Source organism: Trifolium pratense, linkage group LG3, assembly GCF_020283565.1.
Source record: "Trifolium pratense cultivar HEN17-A07 linkage group LG3, ARS_RC_1.1, whole genome shotgun sequence".
NCBI classification, from domain to species: Eukaryota; Viridiplantae; Streptophyta; class Magnoliopsida; order Fabales; family Fabaceae; genus Trifolium; species Trifolium pratense.
Window position 1 is genome coordinate 52,651,915 of NC_060061.1, and position 16,829 is coordinate 52,668,743.

At 31.9% G+C, this 16,829-nt stretch overlaps 1 protein-coding gene across 2 annotated transcripts; it reads left to right on the forward strand.

Moving 5' to 3' along the window:
• The first annotated feature begins 656 nt into the window (after positions 1 to 656).
• Positions 657 to 15,302, forward strand: LOC123915740 (TMV resistance protein N-like). 2 transcript variants are annotated; one of them, XM_045966958.1, is made up of 7 exons: positions 657 to 1,321; positions 1,924 to 3,028; positions 3,329 to 3,601; positions 3,921 to 4,724; positions 5,269 to 5,881; positions 6,020 to 6,666; positions 14,996 to 15,302. In XM_045966958.1, the coding sequence occupies exons 1-7, from the start codon at positions 861 to 863 to the stop codon at positions 15,053 to 15,055; spliced, it is 3,963 nt and encodes a 1,320-aa protein (XP_045822914.1). In that variant the 5' UTR covers positions 657 to 860; the 3' UTR covers positions 15,056 to 15,302. The 2 variants fall into 2 exon arrangements, with proteins under 2 accessions (XP_045822914.1, XP_045822913.1); XM_045966957.1 differs by lacking the exon at positions 14,996 to 15,302 and having other exon boundaries at positions 6,020 to 7,058.
• The last annotated feature ends 1,527 nt before the right edge of the window (positions 15,303 to 16,829 follow it).

Here is a 16,829-nt window from a genome sequence, read left to right on the forward strand (position 1 = left end):
ATGTGATCTTGTTATGTACGATTCACTTTATTCATTTTCATAAATAAAAATACACAATGTGAATAATACACTAGGACACTTGTAAGAGAAAGTTAAGAGAAAATTTATGTTAAAGGATATAGGTAAATATATTAGATACAAAAACAAAATATTTAGTATTTACATTTTCATCTTCCCTTGCTGTCCATGAGTAGAAATGGACAAGAGTAAAAGGACAAAAAATGAACATAGACCAAAGGGAGAAAGAAACTAAAGAGATACTACTAATAAACAACTTTGTTAGATGGGGTTCAAGTCCAAAACTCTTTGGTAATATCGACGGTTAGTAGTCGCTTCGGTTGTGATTACACTGCGAGCCTAGATACGATCGAGAAACGCGAGTAAATGCAGTCATAATTACAATCGTGAAGCTTAATGCTTCGGTAAATTCGATAATTTTAATGCTTCGGTTATAGAACAATACCGTTGAAAAGTCAAAAACAAAAATCATGGAGAGTTGAAAAAAAAGATATTTTTTTTGGTGACATGAAGTATGATCCAAGAAAAAAAAACATTTGTGAAAAAAAGGAACATATAAACATTTGATACCCTACTTTACCCCACTATCCTTCTTTCAGCCACAAAAATATATATCTAACATTAACATTTCAACTAGTCAAAAAACAACTCAACACTTGTTTTTTCTTCATTTCTCATTTATGAAAATGGTATTTTGAATAGCACTTCAAAGTCAAATATTTGTTTTCATTTATGAAAATGGTATTTTGAATATCCTCATCAAGAGTAGCATCAACAATTTGCGACCTAGTCTGCGATTCAGCCTAAAATTCCGTTCGTGTTCGATCATATTTTTCCATAATATGCTAAGTGGATGGAGTTATGATGTGTTCCTTAGTTTTAGAGGTGAAGATACAAGAAGAAGTTTCACAGGCTCTCTCTATCATGGTTTATGCCAAAAGGGCATCAATGTTTTCATAGATGATGAAGAGCTTAGAAGAGGAGAACAAATATCTCCATCTCTTCTAACAGCAATTGAAGAATCTAGAATTTCTATCATTGTGTTTTCTACAAACTATGCATCTTCAAGTTGGTGTCTTGATGAGCTTGTTAAGATTCTTGAATGTTGGAAAACAAAGGGACAATTAGTTTTTCCAGTTTTCTACTATGTTGACCCTTCTTTTGTAAGGCATCAAAGAGGAAGTTTTGGAACAGCAATGGCTAAACATGAAGTTACATTCAAGGATGATGTTGAAAAGTTGAAAAAGTGGAAAAAAGCCTTGTTTGATGCAGCCAATTTTTCAGGTTGGAGCTTAGAAAATGGGTATGTAATCTATTCTTATATTCTTATATACATCATAGATCATAGATCAATACTATACATATATCTATTAATCCAATAATATGATATAACTCGAGTTTTAAATAAAGGTTTGTGATTGTGCGATCTCAGCCGTGACATAACAGTTTTTTATGTTGAAATTGCAATGCGACCGCAATTGAGGTTGGACCGGTCACATTTGACCGTGGTTCTTTGCAATATGGAGGATTGCAACATGACTGTGAGTCTGTGACTGCTATTGAAAACCGATGATATAACATCGCGAAGTAAATAGTTCAAGTTGTTACCTGCATATATACCTTTCAATTCCATTTTTTTAATTTGTAGTAATCAAAGGTTTAAACCACTGTTGTGGTCACAATCCTTGATGGTAAAGAATATCACAAGCATATGCTTATACAACCTTAATCGCAAACACTTGTGGTCATGGATGCATAAAAAACCTTGATATCGTGACTGATACGACATCATTGACACATGATTGTGTGGAGACATAAAAAACCTTGATGTTGCGATCTAAATTATGACCGCATATCTTTATAAAAACCGTGATAGTAATTATGATGAAACTTGTAACTTGATAGGTATGAATTTGAGCTTATCTTAAGGATCATTGAGGAGGTCTCTAGCAAACTAAATCACACCCTTTTGCATATTGCTGAGCATCCAGTTGGACTAGAAACTCGCATATCGGAAGTGAAATCACTTCTGCAAACTGAAAATCTTGGTGAACAGGTTTCTTTCATTGGAATCCATGGACTTGGAGGTATAGGAAAAACAACAATTGCAAGAGCATTGTACAACTCAATTGCTAATCAATTTGATGCCACAAGTTTCCTTACTGATATAAGAGAAAGTTCAACTCAAAGACAAGGCTTAGTTCAACTTCAAGAAACACTTCTTTATGAAACACTTGGTATAAAGAATATTATGCTAGGAAATGTTTATAAAGGTATCCCTATTATAAAAAAGAGATTATGTGGCAAGAAAGTGCTTCTGATTCTTGATGATGTCGACAAGTTGGAACAGCTTCAAGCATTAGCAGGAGGACGCGATTGGTTTGGTTTCGGAAGTAAAATAATCATAACAACAAGAGATAAGCAATTATTAGCTAATCATCAAGTTGACAAAACTTATGAAGTAAGGAAACTAAATCACGAAGAAGCTTTTGAACTTTTTACATGGAATGCATTCAAAAGAAAAGCAATTAATGAGGGCTATATGGAGATTTCCAATAATGTTGTACTCTATGCTGAAGGACTTCCATTAGCTTTGAAAGTAATGGGATCAAATTTGTTTGGTAAAACAGTTGAGGAATGGAAATCTGCATTGGCAAAATATGAAAAAATTCCTAATAAAGAGGTTCAAAATGTGCTTAGAGTAACTTTCGATAATTTAGAAGAAAATGAGAAGGAAATTTTCTTGGATATAGCATGTTTCTTCAAGGGAGAGACAGTTGAATATGTCGAAAAAACACTTCAAGCTTGTGGTTTTTTTCCGAAATTTGGTATCAGTGTACTTACCGATAGGTCTCTTGTAAGTATCGATGAATATAACAGATTGAGAATGCATGATTTGATACAAGACATGGGTAGGGAAGTTGTTAGAGAAGTTTCTCCGTTAGAGCCTGGAAAACGGAGTAGGTTATGGAATCATGAAGATGTTATTGAAGTACTAACCGAAAGTTCGGTAAGTGGCATGTGTTTGTTATTCTCATTGTTTTGTTTAACTTGAGTCATGTTTGGATAATAAACAACTTAATTAAGCATTTATAGGCTTATAGCATAAACACTTACCCTATAAGTGCTTATGTATAAGCTACAAATTGTTTTCATAAGCTATCCTAGATAGATTATGGAAATAAGACGAAAACAACTTATGATATTATCATAAACCATATCATAATTGTTTATGCCGGTAGATAAAATAAGCGAGGTCTACAATTTTTTTATCAAATTATAACTTTTCATGTTTTCTTTGGTTTAAAAGGGGACTTATAGTATTCAAGGCATGATGGTGGATCTACCTGATCAATATATGGTACACTTGAAAGATGATTCCTTCAAAAAGATGACAAATCTTAAAATTCTTATAGTTAGAAATGGAAACTTTTATGGAAGCCCTCAACATCTTCCAAACAATTTAAGGTTGCTTGATTGGGTGGAATATCCTTCATCATCTTTACCATCAACGTTTCATCCAAAGAAACTTGTTGTACTCAATTTGTCGCGCAGTCATTTTACAATGCAAGAGCCATTCAAGGTAAGGTTTCATGTTATCATTTTACATATTTCTTTCTTTCTTCTGTTATGATAGGTTACAAGGTCATTTCTTTGGTTTTGAAACCGTCTCAGAGGGGATTTGAACTTTGTCCCTTTAGAGCTATATATGAATGGACCTTATAGAAAATAATTAGAAAATTTGTTTTTTCGAATTTACTTTAGTAATATAGAACTTAGAGCGTTTAAATGAGGTGACACAAGTCAGGGGTCTCTTTTGTTGACTTAGAGGTCTCGACTTGAAACCATGTTTGGTTCTTTTCGTAGATATGTTTGTCTAATAATTCATTTCTATTTTGCAGCATTTGGATTCTTTGACTTCTATGGATTTGAGTCATTGTCAGTTCTTAACAAAGCTACCAGACATTTCTGCTGCTCCAAATTTAACCGAACTAAATCTTGACTATTGTACAAATCTAGAACAAGTTCACGACTCAGTTGGATTTCTTGACAAACTTATTGAGTTAAGGGCTTATGGATGCACTAAGCTTAAGGATTTTCCACATGCCATCAAATTGACATCATTGCGAAGTCTAATTCTTAATTGGTGCTCAAGTCTTCAAAAATTCCCAACCATTTTGGAGAAAATGGAAAATCTCATATCTATTTCCATTGAAGGAACTGCTATTGAAGAATTGCCTCCTTCCATTGGAAATCTTGTTGCTCTTCAAGAGTTTAGCATGACATCTTGCTTGAGCCTCAAGGAACTCCCAGAAAACATTGACATGTTGCATAATCTTAAAAACCTTGATATTGAAGGTTGTCCACAACTTAGAAGTTTTTTGACAAAATTGAGAGAATTAGGACAATCTACTCTTACTTTTGGTAATGTTCAATCGTTGAATCTAGAAAACTGTGGTCTTATAGATGAAGATCTTCCCATAATTTTCAAGTGTTTCCCAAATTTATCATCATTAGTCCTTTCAGGAAGTAATTTTGTAACTCTTCCAAGGTGCATAGAAGAATATTATCCCTTGGAATTGCTTCACTTAGACAACTGCAAACAGCTCCAAGAAATTCCAAGCCTTCCTCCCAATTTACAATTCATCAATGCAAGGAACTGCATATCATTGACTGCAGAATCATCAAACTTATTAATACGCCAGGTTTTCCTCATTCTTAAATGGTTTAATTACTTTCTCATGCTTTGAACTATTTGAAAATATATAAATAGGTCCCTAAACTAAGGTTTATAATAAGTCTTAGAATTTTGGTTGGCCAAACTCAACCCTTACAAAACCAGCTTGTAAGGTAAAGAATGCCAATGTGAGACTCTTAACACACATCCTCATGTCCAATGTGAGACTCTTAAAATACATCCTTATGTCCAAGACATCTGGAGTGTAACCCGAGTGGTCTAATAGCTGTAACCTAATAACAAACTCTGATACTATCTTAGACTTCGAGTTGAGCCTAATTCAACCCTTACTAAACCAACTTGTAAGGCGAGAAATGCCAATGTGAGACTCTTAACACACACCCTACTGTCCAAGATATATGGAGCGTGACCCTAGTGGCCCAATAGCTGTGACCTAATAACATACTCGGATACCATCTTAGACTTCGAGCTGAGCCTAACTCAACCCTCACAAAACCAGCTTGTATGGCGACTTTGATACCATCTTATTGATTTTATTTTTCTTTTTACAGGAAACTTTTGAGGTATATGAGTTACAAGTTATGGTTCCTGGAACAAGGGTTCCAGAATGGTTTGACCACATAACCAAAGGAGAATATATGACCTTTTGGGTGAGAAAAAAATTTCCAGCAATTATTTTATGCTTTGCTCTTGCAATAGAGAGTAAAATGAAGAAGAGTTTCAGCTGCGAAATCCGATTCTATATAAACAGTGAAGAAGTTTATGAATTGGAAATACCAATAATGTTTTCAGAACTAGTGACAGATCATGTATGGCTTTCTGATTTGAGGACTCATCCATCCATCAGATTGAATGACCTTGAATCATATCTTGTTGATGATGATTGGAATCAGATTGAGATTTCATGTGAAAAAGTAATTGGACCATCAAATATGACTATAAGCTCGTGCGGAGTTCATGTATGCAAGCAAGAAGCTAACTTGGAAGATATTCTATTTGAAGATCCTTATCTTGATTCAGATTTAAGCAGAGAAACTGAGAATATTGATTCTGATTTGGAAGATTATAATCAAGAAAAGATTTTATTGCATACCGAAACATTGGTTAATGTTACTGAAGATTCAATGGATATAGTGTGTTTTGATGGCACCAATGTTGTCAAAGGTAAGAATCAATTATTTCTGAGCTTTATTAAAATGTACTTATACTTAAAGTGAAACGTTTTTAATAATCTGACGATTCTGATTGATTGACAGTGTAGATTAAAAAAACTTACGCTTTAAGTTTCTTTTGTTCATGTAGCATCAAACATGGCAGCTTCTGATCATCAAGAAAAACCTCAACAAAAATCCGAAGTCACAAATCCGGATGATGAAGACATGGAAGCATTTTATGCTATTCTTGATGCTGAGACCTCAGTTCTTTCACTTTCCAATGACAACAAAGTGGTTTCTGAATCATCCAAAAGAATAATTCCAAGTGAAGAAACCAAGAAAGCTTTGAAGACACTTCAAGATTTTCTCACCAAAGATTTTTCTGTTCTTTTAAGGCCTAATGAGTACAATATCATGGAATCTACCTTAGATTACCTCACACATTTACCTTCAGAAGATGGAATGTCAGTTGAAATAAGATCATTGGTTAAAGAAGTTTCAAGACAGTTCACTTGTTGGAGTTATGATTACAAACACGAAGGCGAGAAAATAGAGTTTACAAAAGCCAAATTGTTGAAAAGTGATGAACTTGAAGAGGGTCTTGAAGCTAACAAAACCCTTTTTAGAGAAGTTAAGCATTTGGAAAATGAGTTATGCAATGAGTTGCAATATTTAGAGGAAAGAAAGAAGATGCTAGAAGAACAAATAAATGCTGTTAGGGCTAATATATCTGCTTCACAAGTAGCTAAGAACATAGCTTCTCATACAAAGAGAGAAATCTTTGAGAATGCAAAGATTCTAAAAGTTCAAAGAGATGAGTTAAGGGAACAAGTACATTGTTTGAGAGATGAGCATGAATTGGCTAAGAAAATTCAGGCAAATATTAGAGATGAATGGTCAAAGCTAGGTGAAAAATTTAGTAACATTGCCGACAAAAGTTAGTCCAGTCGATAAGGAGTTAACTTGTACCCCGCAAGTAGGTAATATGAAAATATATCTATTAGCGTTATTTGAGCCTCGGGTCTGGCTTAACATTAGCGCGTTCAGAACACCAAAACTTTTATCTATAATTTTTTTATCAATGCTATAAAGTATGAAAGTGATATATGAACAAGATGAACACATCAAGGAACTCTGCTCTCAAATTAAAGTTAAATAATTTTAATGATATCAAACGGTTACATAAATGATTAATGGTGCAGAAGAAAATTACACCAATATTGTATATAAATAAATTCCAAATTTATAACATGAAAATGTGGAGACAAAAAGATATATTAAACTTGGTGTTTTACTTTAGCAATTCAAGTGATACAAAAAATGATTAATTTTTTGGAGGTAACAAACAACAACACAAGGACCCAATACCTTGTTGACCACATAATGAACCATATATATATCCTTTTTGTTGACAGTCGTATTCACAATTTGGAGTACATTCTTTTATGCAACAATATTTCCCTGGCGACCCAATTAAGCAATCTTTGCGAAATGCATCAATTTCCAAACTACTAGCCAATCCTGAAAAAATTATAATAAACATGATCACTATTTTTATTTTTATTTTTTGCGTTTACCACATGCCGGTTTAATCTGATTCGGGGTCAATTCTGACATCAAGTGGTTGCAGCACACTCCCGATAGCAGTTACGGGGATCAAACCGTAGTCCTCCCTACTAAGTTCAATGTCAAACATCATTAAACCAACTAACGATCGGTAATATGATCACTATTTTGTTCAAGAGATAATCACTTTATTGTTGAATATGTAGTCTATGAATATTAATATAACAAATCATAAAAAATTTCAATTTAAGATAGTAAATTGTTTTTGAAACATACATCTCAAAGATAAAATAACTTTTCTCGTTACCTGAAACCAAGATCAAAGCAATGCATGAAATACCCAAAAGATAAGATTGATGGTTGTAAGAAGTCATGTTTGTAAAATCCTATATTTTATTTTATTTCGTGTAAGAACTAAGAAGTAAGACATTTCTATTATATAGACTTAAAAATGTATTTCATCAATAATGTTTAATAAGTAATAAGAATCAGATTTGTTATATTCCATGAATTTTGTACTAAATTTTTGTATTGATTGACAGGGAATGAATTTTTTTGTTGACCAAATCTTGATAAGAAAGGAATGCATTAACCAGACAGAATCATGTTGATTGTTTCTAATTACTAATTAGTCAAATGGAAACATTTTCTAATTAGTAGATTTGATGCAAATAATGGTTTCTTGAAGTCCGAGACACAATTTATGGTAATGAAAAGCATCCTTTAGAGCATTTCCAATAAGGGTATATAAGAGAGTTTCATAGGTTAATGATATCGTACCTTAAGTTTTTTATTATTGGAATTTCATGACGTGACACAGAGGGTATCAAAATTGATGATACCGATACCTTAAATAAGGTACCGTATCATCAATTAAATGTTATTATTTCTTTATATATATAAATTCAATTTAATAGTTTCCATGTATGTCAAAACATTACAGTTTGACATTCAATGCCTCTTGATCTTCGTTTTGGCGATGCCTTGGGTTTGGCTTGACATTAGTGAGTTTTGAACACCAAATTTTTTTTTTATAATTTTTTTTAGCAATACTATGAAGCATGAAAAGTTATATTTGCCGTCCGTACATATAATCATATATCTAAATTTAAATAATGTTTTGAGTGAATACAAATTCTTTTGTTTTGATGATTAATTTGAAATTTTTTTAAAATGATAGAAATTTATGAAGTTATATTTAAGAAATTTGAAATGACACAAAAAAAACTAGGAATTTGAAATTTCTTCCACCATATGATTCACAATTTTCAAATTGACTCCTATAATATTTTTTGAAATTGCAAATAGATCCTTAATTTTTTCAAAAATTGCAAATTGGTCCCTAAAATTTTTCAAATTTGTCCTTTACATTTTTATAAAAATGGCCCAAAATGTTCACGGTAAAATTTCTTATTATTCTATCTAAACACACATATTTAAAAATAAAAGTAATTCAAATACAATCATTTAAATTGCTTAAAATTTCTAATAATTACTATCCAAACGCACTATAAGACAATGTGAAGTGTAAAACTATATATTAAACTTCGTGTTTTATTTTAATTTATTAATTCAAGCAATACAATATGATTTCATCACACTTATAAATAACAACAACATACGATTCCAAGACCTACTTTATCACATACTCCACCATTTATAAATCCATTTTGCTTACAATCTTGATTGCAATGTGGAGTACAAGATCCTATGCAACAATATTGTTGTGGAATTCCAATAAGGCATGATTTACGAAGTTCTGCAAATGAATTAGTCTCTAGACTAGTAACCAATCCTGAATCAATATAAACATAATCAATATTTTGTTCAATATGAAATAAATAAATAAATAAATATACAATTCAAAGATAAAATAATAAGTTTTCTTCTTACCTGAAACTAAGATCAAAGCAATGCATGAAATACTCAAAAGATAATTTTGATAGTTGTAGAAAGCCATTTTTGTAGAATTCTATCTTATGTTTTTTATCTTGTAATTAAAAGGTAAGACAAACATCATTTCTATTATATAGACTTGGACAATGTATTTGAATTTAAATTAATATTATTAACATTTGAGTAAATTCTAAATATGAAAAAGTCAGCAGGACTATAATATTATTAAAATTTTCAAAAATTTACTTTTTTTTTTGTGTGTTAATATATACTTTACTATATTTCATGATTTGTTTACATAATTTATATTGCTTGATAAAGAATGAATTAATATGATAGACTCTTTCCTAATCCCACTTATTCTTGCTTGGTCTTGGATTCGGAAGTTGCAGCTTTTTGAAAAGATTAATTGTTTTTATTAATTGGTGTGTCACAACTCGGTGCTTACTTTCCTTACTTAACCATAAAAAGATGAATCTCTCTCCCACTTCTGTCTCAAGATCAGACTTTCCTCTATTGTATTCGTGACTGTAATTTCTCTTGAAGCCTTTGACTCCATATAAGTTTTAACAACGAGGATTTATTCTCTCTCATGAACGTTCATGATTGGTTAAAGCTCGGTTCTTTGGACTCCCAAGCCTTCATCTTCTCTGTTGATGTATGATGGTCTTGAAGACATCGAAACTTGATGTGCAATTGAATAACGAGACTGGTCTGTAAGTGACTATCCTTTAACATTCGAAACATGGACTCAAAACCTTCTCATCATGCTTCACCTCAAATAACATTGGCGCTTCTGTGGATAGGCACATCATGGTGAAATAATAAAATTCATTCTTTCATCATCCTTATATTGGTGATATTATGATTTAAATTAGGCACTTTTAATTAAATTTTTTTTTATCAAATCCAAATTTGTAACATATGGTGTAAAGCTATATCTTAAACTAGCTTCATGTTTTATTTTAGAAATTCAAGTAATACAATATATATGATTCATTACCTATACTATATAACAACAACATACGAGTCCAAGACCTACTTTATCACATACTCCACCATTTATATATCCTTTTTGTTTACAGTCTTTATCACAATTTGGAGAACAACTTTCTATGCAACAATATTGCCCTGGAATCCCAATTAAGCATGGTTTGCGACGAAGCTCTCCAAATGAAGTCTCCAAACTAGTAACCAATCCTGTATGAATATAAATATAATCATTATTTTGTTGAAGAGATAATTAGAACTGTAAAAAATAGGCCGGGCTGATGGACTGACCATTAGCCCATGGTCTTGGACGGGCTGGGCCTCAAAAACATAGTCCAAAATATAATCGGACTTTTTCGGGCCAAGCCCATTTAGCCCATATGGACATCGGGTTGTGCTGGACTAGCCCACCGGATTTTGGGCTGACCCATTAGCCCATCATTTAATTGATAAAAATATATTTTTGTGATTTTTGTAAAAATAATATCAATGAAAAATTATCATTTAATTGATAAATTATTATTAAAAAATATATTTAAACGTGTAAACTTAATAAAAAGGGGTATATTTACTTAAAATTAGAGTTTAATTGATATTTAGTGTTGATGTAAAAATTATTTATACTTGCATCAAATAATATCTCAATAAAATTTATAATTATGAAGAACTAACATCAAAATAATATAAAAAATATTGAATAAAAAGAAAAAAAGAAGTAAAATGAAATGAATCGGTCTGGCCCAGTTGGCCCACAAGGGTCGGGCCGGGCTTGATAATTACTAACCCAATAATAATCGGGCCAGACCAGTCTAGCCATTTATTTTGACTGGTCAACCGGGCCGGACCGGACCGGGCCGGCCAACCCATTTGACAACTCAAGAGATAATCACTTTATTGTTGAATATGTAGTCTATATGAATATTAATATTAATATAACAAACCATGACAATTTTCAATTTAAGTTGGTAAGTTGTTTATGAAATATAAAACTCAAAGATAAAGTAAATTTTCTCCTTACCTGAAACTAAGACCAAAGTAATGCATGAAACACCCAATAAATAATATTGATAGTTGTGATAAGTCATTTTTATATAAATGTTTCTTATACTGTACTTCTTGTAAGAAATAAGATTAGCATAATTTCCATTATATATAGATTTAGAAAGTGTATTTTTTTAATATTGTTAACAATTTTTATTTAATACAATATTATTAAAAATCAATTGCATTAATAAATTATCTTTTATTTGTCATAGTTAATAAATATAAACGTAGTAATTTGTACGCCAAAAAAAAGGTAGTAATTATATTTATAAATCAAACAATAGTGTGCAGGATTATAATATTATAATATGTTTTTGAAGAGATAGTAATTAATTATATTTTGTTCAAAGTGAGCAGGATTATATTCTTTACCTTAATAGTTAATAAATATAAAGGTAGTAATTATATATTTATAAATCAAACAACAGTGAGCAGGATTATATATAAAGGTACTTTTTCTTTCAGTAATCAATTCTTTCTTCATCAAACAAATGAGGATTATGTAACCAAAAAAAAAAGGATTATTTAGTAACCTATTTTATTTTAATAATAATAATAATAATAATAATAATAATAATCTTTCTCCATCAACAAGCCGATTTTGTAAATATGAGTTAGGCCCAAAACTAAATTCTAAAATGATATCAGAGCCTCCTCCACGATCTGTTGGGTCGCCTGCTATTAATTACTGATCGGACCATCCACCATTTATATCCGTGCTCCAAGCACAACAGCGCTAGGTGCGAGTAGGGGTGTTAACAAGTCTCACATCGGTTGCGAGATGACCTGAATATGTGTTTATAAAGTGAGAGCAATCATCATCTTACAAGCCGATTTTATAAGAATGAGTTAGGCCCAAAACTCAGTTCTAAGACAAATAACAATGATAAAAATGATAAAAGGAGACACGAGTAGAATCCAAATTGTCATTACTCATTAGGTACACATTTCGTTCTAAAATATAAGTTAAAATTTGTTAATAAAAGAGAATGTATTTGGTCTTGTGTAACAGCCCGGGCCCCTTTTCTACGTATTTAGTAGGCAATCCCGGCTGTCACCTCACGATCTTCTCCACCCCCCTCTCTAGTGGAGTTTTTGCCTTCCGTGGGAATCGAACCACGTACCCTGGGGTTCAAATACGTGTTCAATTCATTCCCACTACCAATTGCCTACTAAATACGTAGAAAAGGGGCTTGGGCTGTTACAAAAAAGGCGCCTTTTTTTGTAACAGCCCCCGGGCCCCATCATGGCGATCCCGGTGCTTTACCTCACGACCTTCTCCACACCCCTCTCTAGTGGAGTTTTTGCCTTCCGTGGGAATCAAACCATGTACCCTGGGGTTCAAGTACATGTTCAATCCATTCCCACTACCAATTGAGCTACGTAGCCCAATTGGTAGTGGGAATGGATTGAACATGTACTTGAACCCCATGGTACATGGTTCGATTCCCACGGAAGGCAAAAACTCCACTAGAGAGGGGGGTGGAGAAGGTCGTGAGGTAAAGCACCGGGATCGCCATGATGGGGCCCGGGGGCTGTTACATCTTGTACCGGACAAAATATTAGGATATCATTCACCTAAGGACCAACTCGCCCAATTGGGCTCAACTGGCCCAATAAACATCCCACTGGATGAAAATGGACTTGGTCATGCTTAGGGCGAGATGGGACTAGGAAGGTAGAAACACATGGAGCCACTTCATCCCCATGATCTCAAACTACCTAACCCACTACTCTCACAATATTCTTCTACATATAGGCCAAACATCCATAAGCAAAGGATGTTCCTTCTTTTCACCAAACACAGAGAAAACACAATATCAGTACGTAACACCCCACTAGCCTAGGACTATAAGTATATGCCCCCTCAAATCCTTGGAGGAACAAATCCAAATTTTAAACCAATTATATCAGGTTTTTTTGACTCATTTTTGCTTATATTATGAAATAGAGGAATTATTTATTTATTTTTAGTTTTTTGGTCAAGTGGTGTCTAGTGAATAGAATTTCACCCTTTTAAAGTTAAATAAATGGGAGTATCATAGTTCGAACACCGATCTTTACATATTACGTGCAATATCTTTGTCAACTGATAAGTGCTAAATTTCAGTGATTTTACCTATACATTTTAAGCACTTATTGACTTATTTTATAAGTCATTTGATACAAAACCTCCAACTATTTGTAAATATTAGTCTTTATTGGCAAATTAGTATTTAAGCTATTTTCCCTCATTTTTGTAGGTTTTACTAGCTTAATGGACAAATGGAAGCAAATACAAGTATATACTTGAAGGCTAAGATAATTATAATTGGTCTCGGACTACACTTATCCTCTTAATTAAAGAAGAAAATTTTCTGTACCAAAAAAAAAAAGAAGAAAATTTTCTATTGGACCAAAACAAAAGAAGTACAACACCGTTTCTTTTGACTCTTCACTACTAAGTTGTCTTGGTTGGAGCAGTATCACATGTGGTCTGAAAAGCAATGATCAAACCGCCTTGTACAAGTGGGCTTAACATATACTTTTCAAGCATATAAAAGGGGATGCATTAGCCTTGGATCATTCACTCTAACACACCATCAGAGAACATCACGAAACAGAGGAGAAAGGCAGAGAGTTTGAGCACGGAGCGAAGGTGGATGCACGCCAACTGTTTGAGGAATCAACCGGTGTTGTTATTTCATCTTTTTTCTTCTCACTTGTGTAAAGCTACCATGGTAATGAGTAGCTAAAGATACTTTTATTGGTATTAGGTGTAATTGACTCTATTAGTATGTATTTTTTTTTATCATGGCGTTATATATGGTTTTAGTTATTTATTAATATTGATCTTATCATTGTTTTCAATGTTTGAATCTTTGATTTGAAATGATATAGGAATATACTTTTTGAATCTAGAACTAGGATAATGGTCTCTTAGATGTTAAACTCTAGGAATAGATTTAGGTTTAACATTCACTCAAAGTATTGGAACTTAATGCTTTTATATCGATTAAGCACCCTAGGGATCGGGGTTTGATAGGTTTAATAGATTTCTCGTCGTTCTCTGGGGACGGAAACGCACGATGAGCAATACGTGATGATATTGGGAAATAATTAGAATCTATATAACTAATCAGAGAAGTGTATATGAATGAGTTAATGCAGTCTAATTCCAACAATTCCATCTCTTTGATTTATATATGTTGTGAGTTTGGATGATTAACAAACAAAGACTTTCTTTATACTTAAAACAATATTAATTGTTGAACGACATCGATATCGCATCAGTTCTTGTGAGACTATAAAAATATAATTACTTTTGTACTTTAACATCAACTGAGTTATGAGGAAATATAAAGTATAAAGTGCATATGTATGTTTTTATTTTCTTTCCTTATTTATAGAGATTTTGTTTTGTTAATTTTTTTTTTTGTTAAAGAGATTTTGTTTTATTAATTACTTGTAATTTTTTAATTAATTAATGAGTTGTAATTATGTGATTGGTTGTGCCTAAACATTAATGCTTAGGTGATGACTCGCATAAGAATTTCTCCAATTTCGTTTCTTCCACATGCAGAAAAGATCTTTTTATTGAAAGAACATGGCTTCTCATACAAAGAGTGAAATCTTTGAGAATGCAAAGATTCTAAAAGTTCAAAGAGATGAGTTAAGGGAACAAGTACATTGTTTGAGAGATGAATGAGCATGAACCGGCTAAGAAAATTCAGGAAAATATTAGAGATGAATGGTCAAAGCTAGGTGAAAAATTTAGCAACATTGCCAACAAAAGTTAACTCATTTGATAAGGAGTTAGCTCGTACTCACAAGTAGGATATGAAAGTATATTTATTAGCAATGCCTCGGGTTTGACTTGACATTAGCGAGTTTTGAACACCGAAACTTTTTTTTATAATATTTTTTAGCAATACTATGAAGCATGAAAAGTTATATCTGCACTCCGTACATATAATCATATATCTGAATTTAAATAATGTTTTGAGTGAATACAAATTCTTTTGTTTTGATGATTAATTTGGAAATTTTTTAAAATGATAGAAATTTATGAAGTTATATTTAAGAAATTTGAAATGACACAAAAAAAACTAGGAATTTGAAATTTCTTCCACCATATGATTCACAATTTTCAAATCGACTCCTATAATATTTTTTGAAATTGCAAATAGATCCTTAATTTTTTCAAAAATTGCAAATTGGTCCCTAAAATTTTTCAAATTTGTCCTTTACATTTTTATAAAAATGGCCCAAAATGTTCACGGTAAAATTTCTTATTATTCTATCTAAACACACATATTTAAAAATAAAAGTAATTCAAATACAATCATTTAAATTGCTTAAAATTTCTAATAATTACTATCGAAACGCACTATAAGACAATGTGAAGTGTAAAACTATATATTAAACTTCGTGTTTTATTTTAATTTATTAATTCAAGCAATACAATATGATTTCATCACTTATAAATAACAACAACATACGATTCCAAGACCTACTTTATCACATACTCCACCATTTATAAATCCATTTTGCTTACAATCTTGATTGCAATGTGGAGTACAAGATCCTATGCAACAATATTGTTGTGGAATTCCAATAAGGCATGATTTACGAAGTTCTGCAAATGAATTAGTCTCTAGACTAGTAACCAATCCTGAATCAATATAAACATAATCAATATTTTGTTCAATATGAAATAAATAAATAAATATACAATTCAAAGATAAAATAATAACTTTTCTTCTTACCTGAAACTAAGATCAAAGCAATGCATGAAATACTCAAAAGATAAGGTTGATAGTTGTAGAAAGCCATTTTTGTAGAATTCTATCTTATGTTTTTTATCTTGTAATTAAGAGGTAAGACAAACATCATTTCTATTATATAGACTTAGAAAATGTATTTGAATTTAAATTAATATTATTGACATTTGAGTAAATTCTAAATATGAAAAAGTCAGCAGGACTATAATATTATTAAAATTTTCAAAAATTTACTTTTTTTTTGTGTGTTAATATATACTTTACTATATTTCATGATTTGTTTACATAATTTATATTGCTTGATAAAGAATGAATTAATATGATAGACTCTTTCCTAATCCCACTTATTTTTGGTCTTGGATTCGGAAGTTGCAGCTTTTTGAAAAGATTAATTGTTTTTATTAGTTGCTCTGTCATAACTCGGTGCTTACTCTTTTCTTTGCTTAACCATAAAAAGATGAATCTCTCTCCCACTTCTGTCTCAAGATGAGACTTTCCTCTATTGTGTTTGTGACCGTAATTTCTCTTCATACCTTTGATTTCATATTGGTTTTAACAACGAGGATTTATTCTCTCTCATGGACGTTCATGATTGGTTAAAGCTCAGTTCTTTGGACTCCCAAGCCTTCATCTTCTCTGTTGATGTATGGTGGTCTTGAAGACATCGAAACTTAATGTGCAATTGAATAACGAGACTGG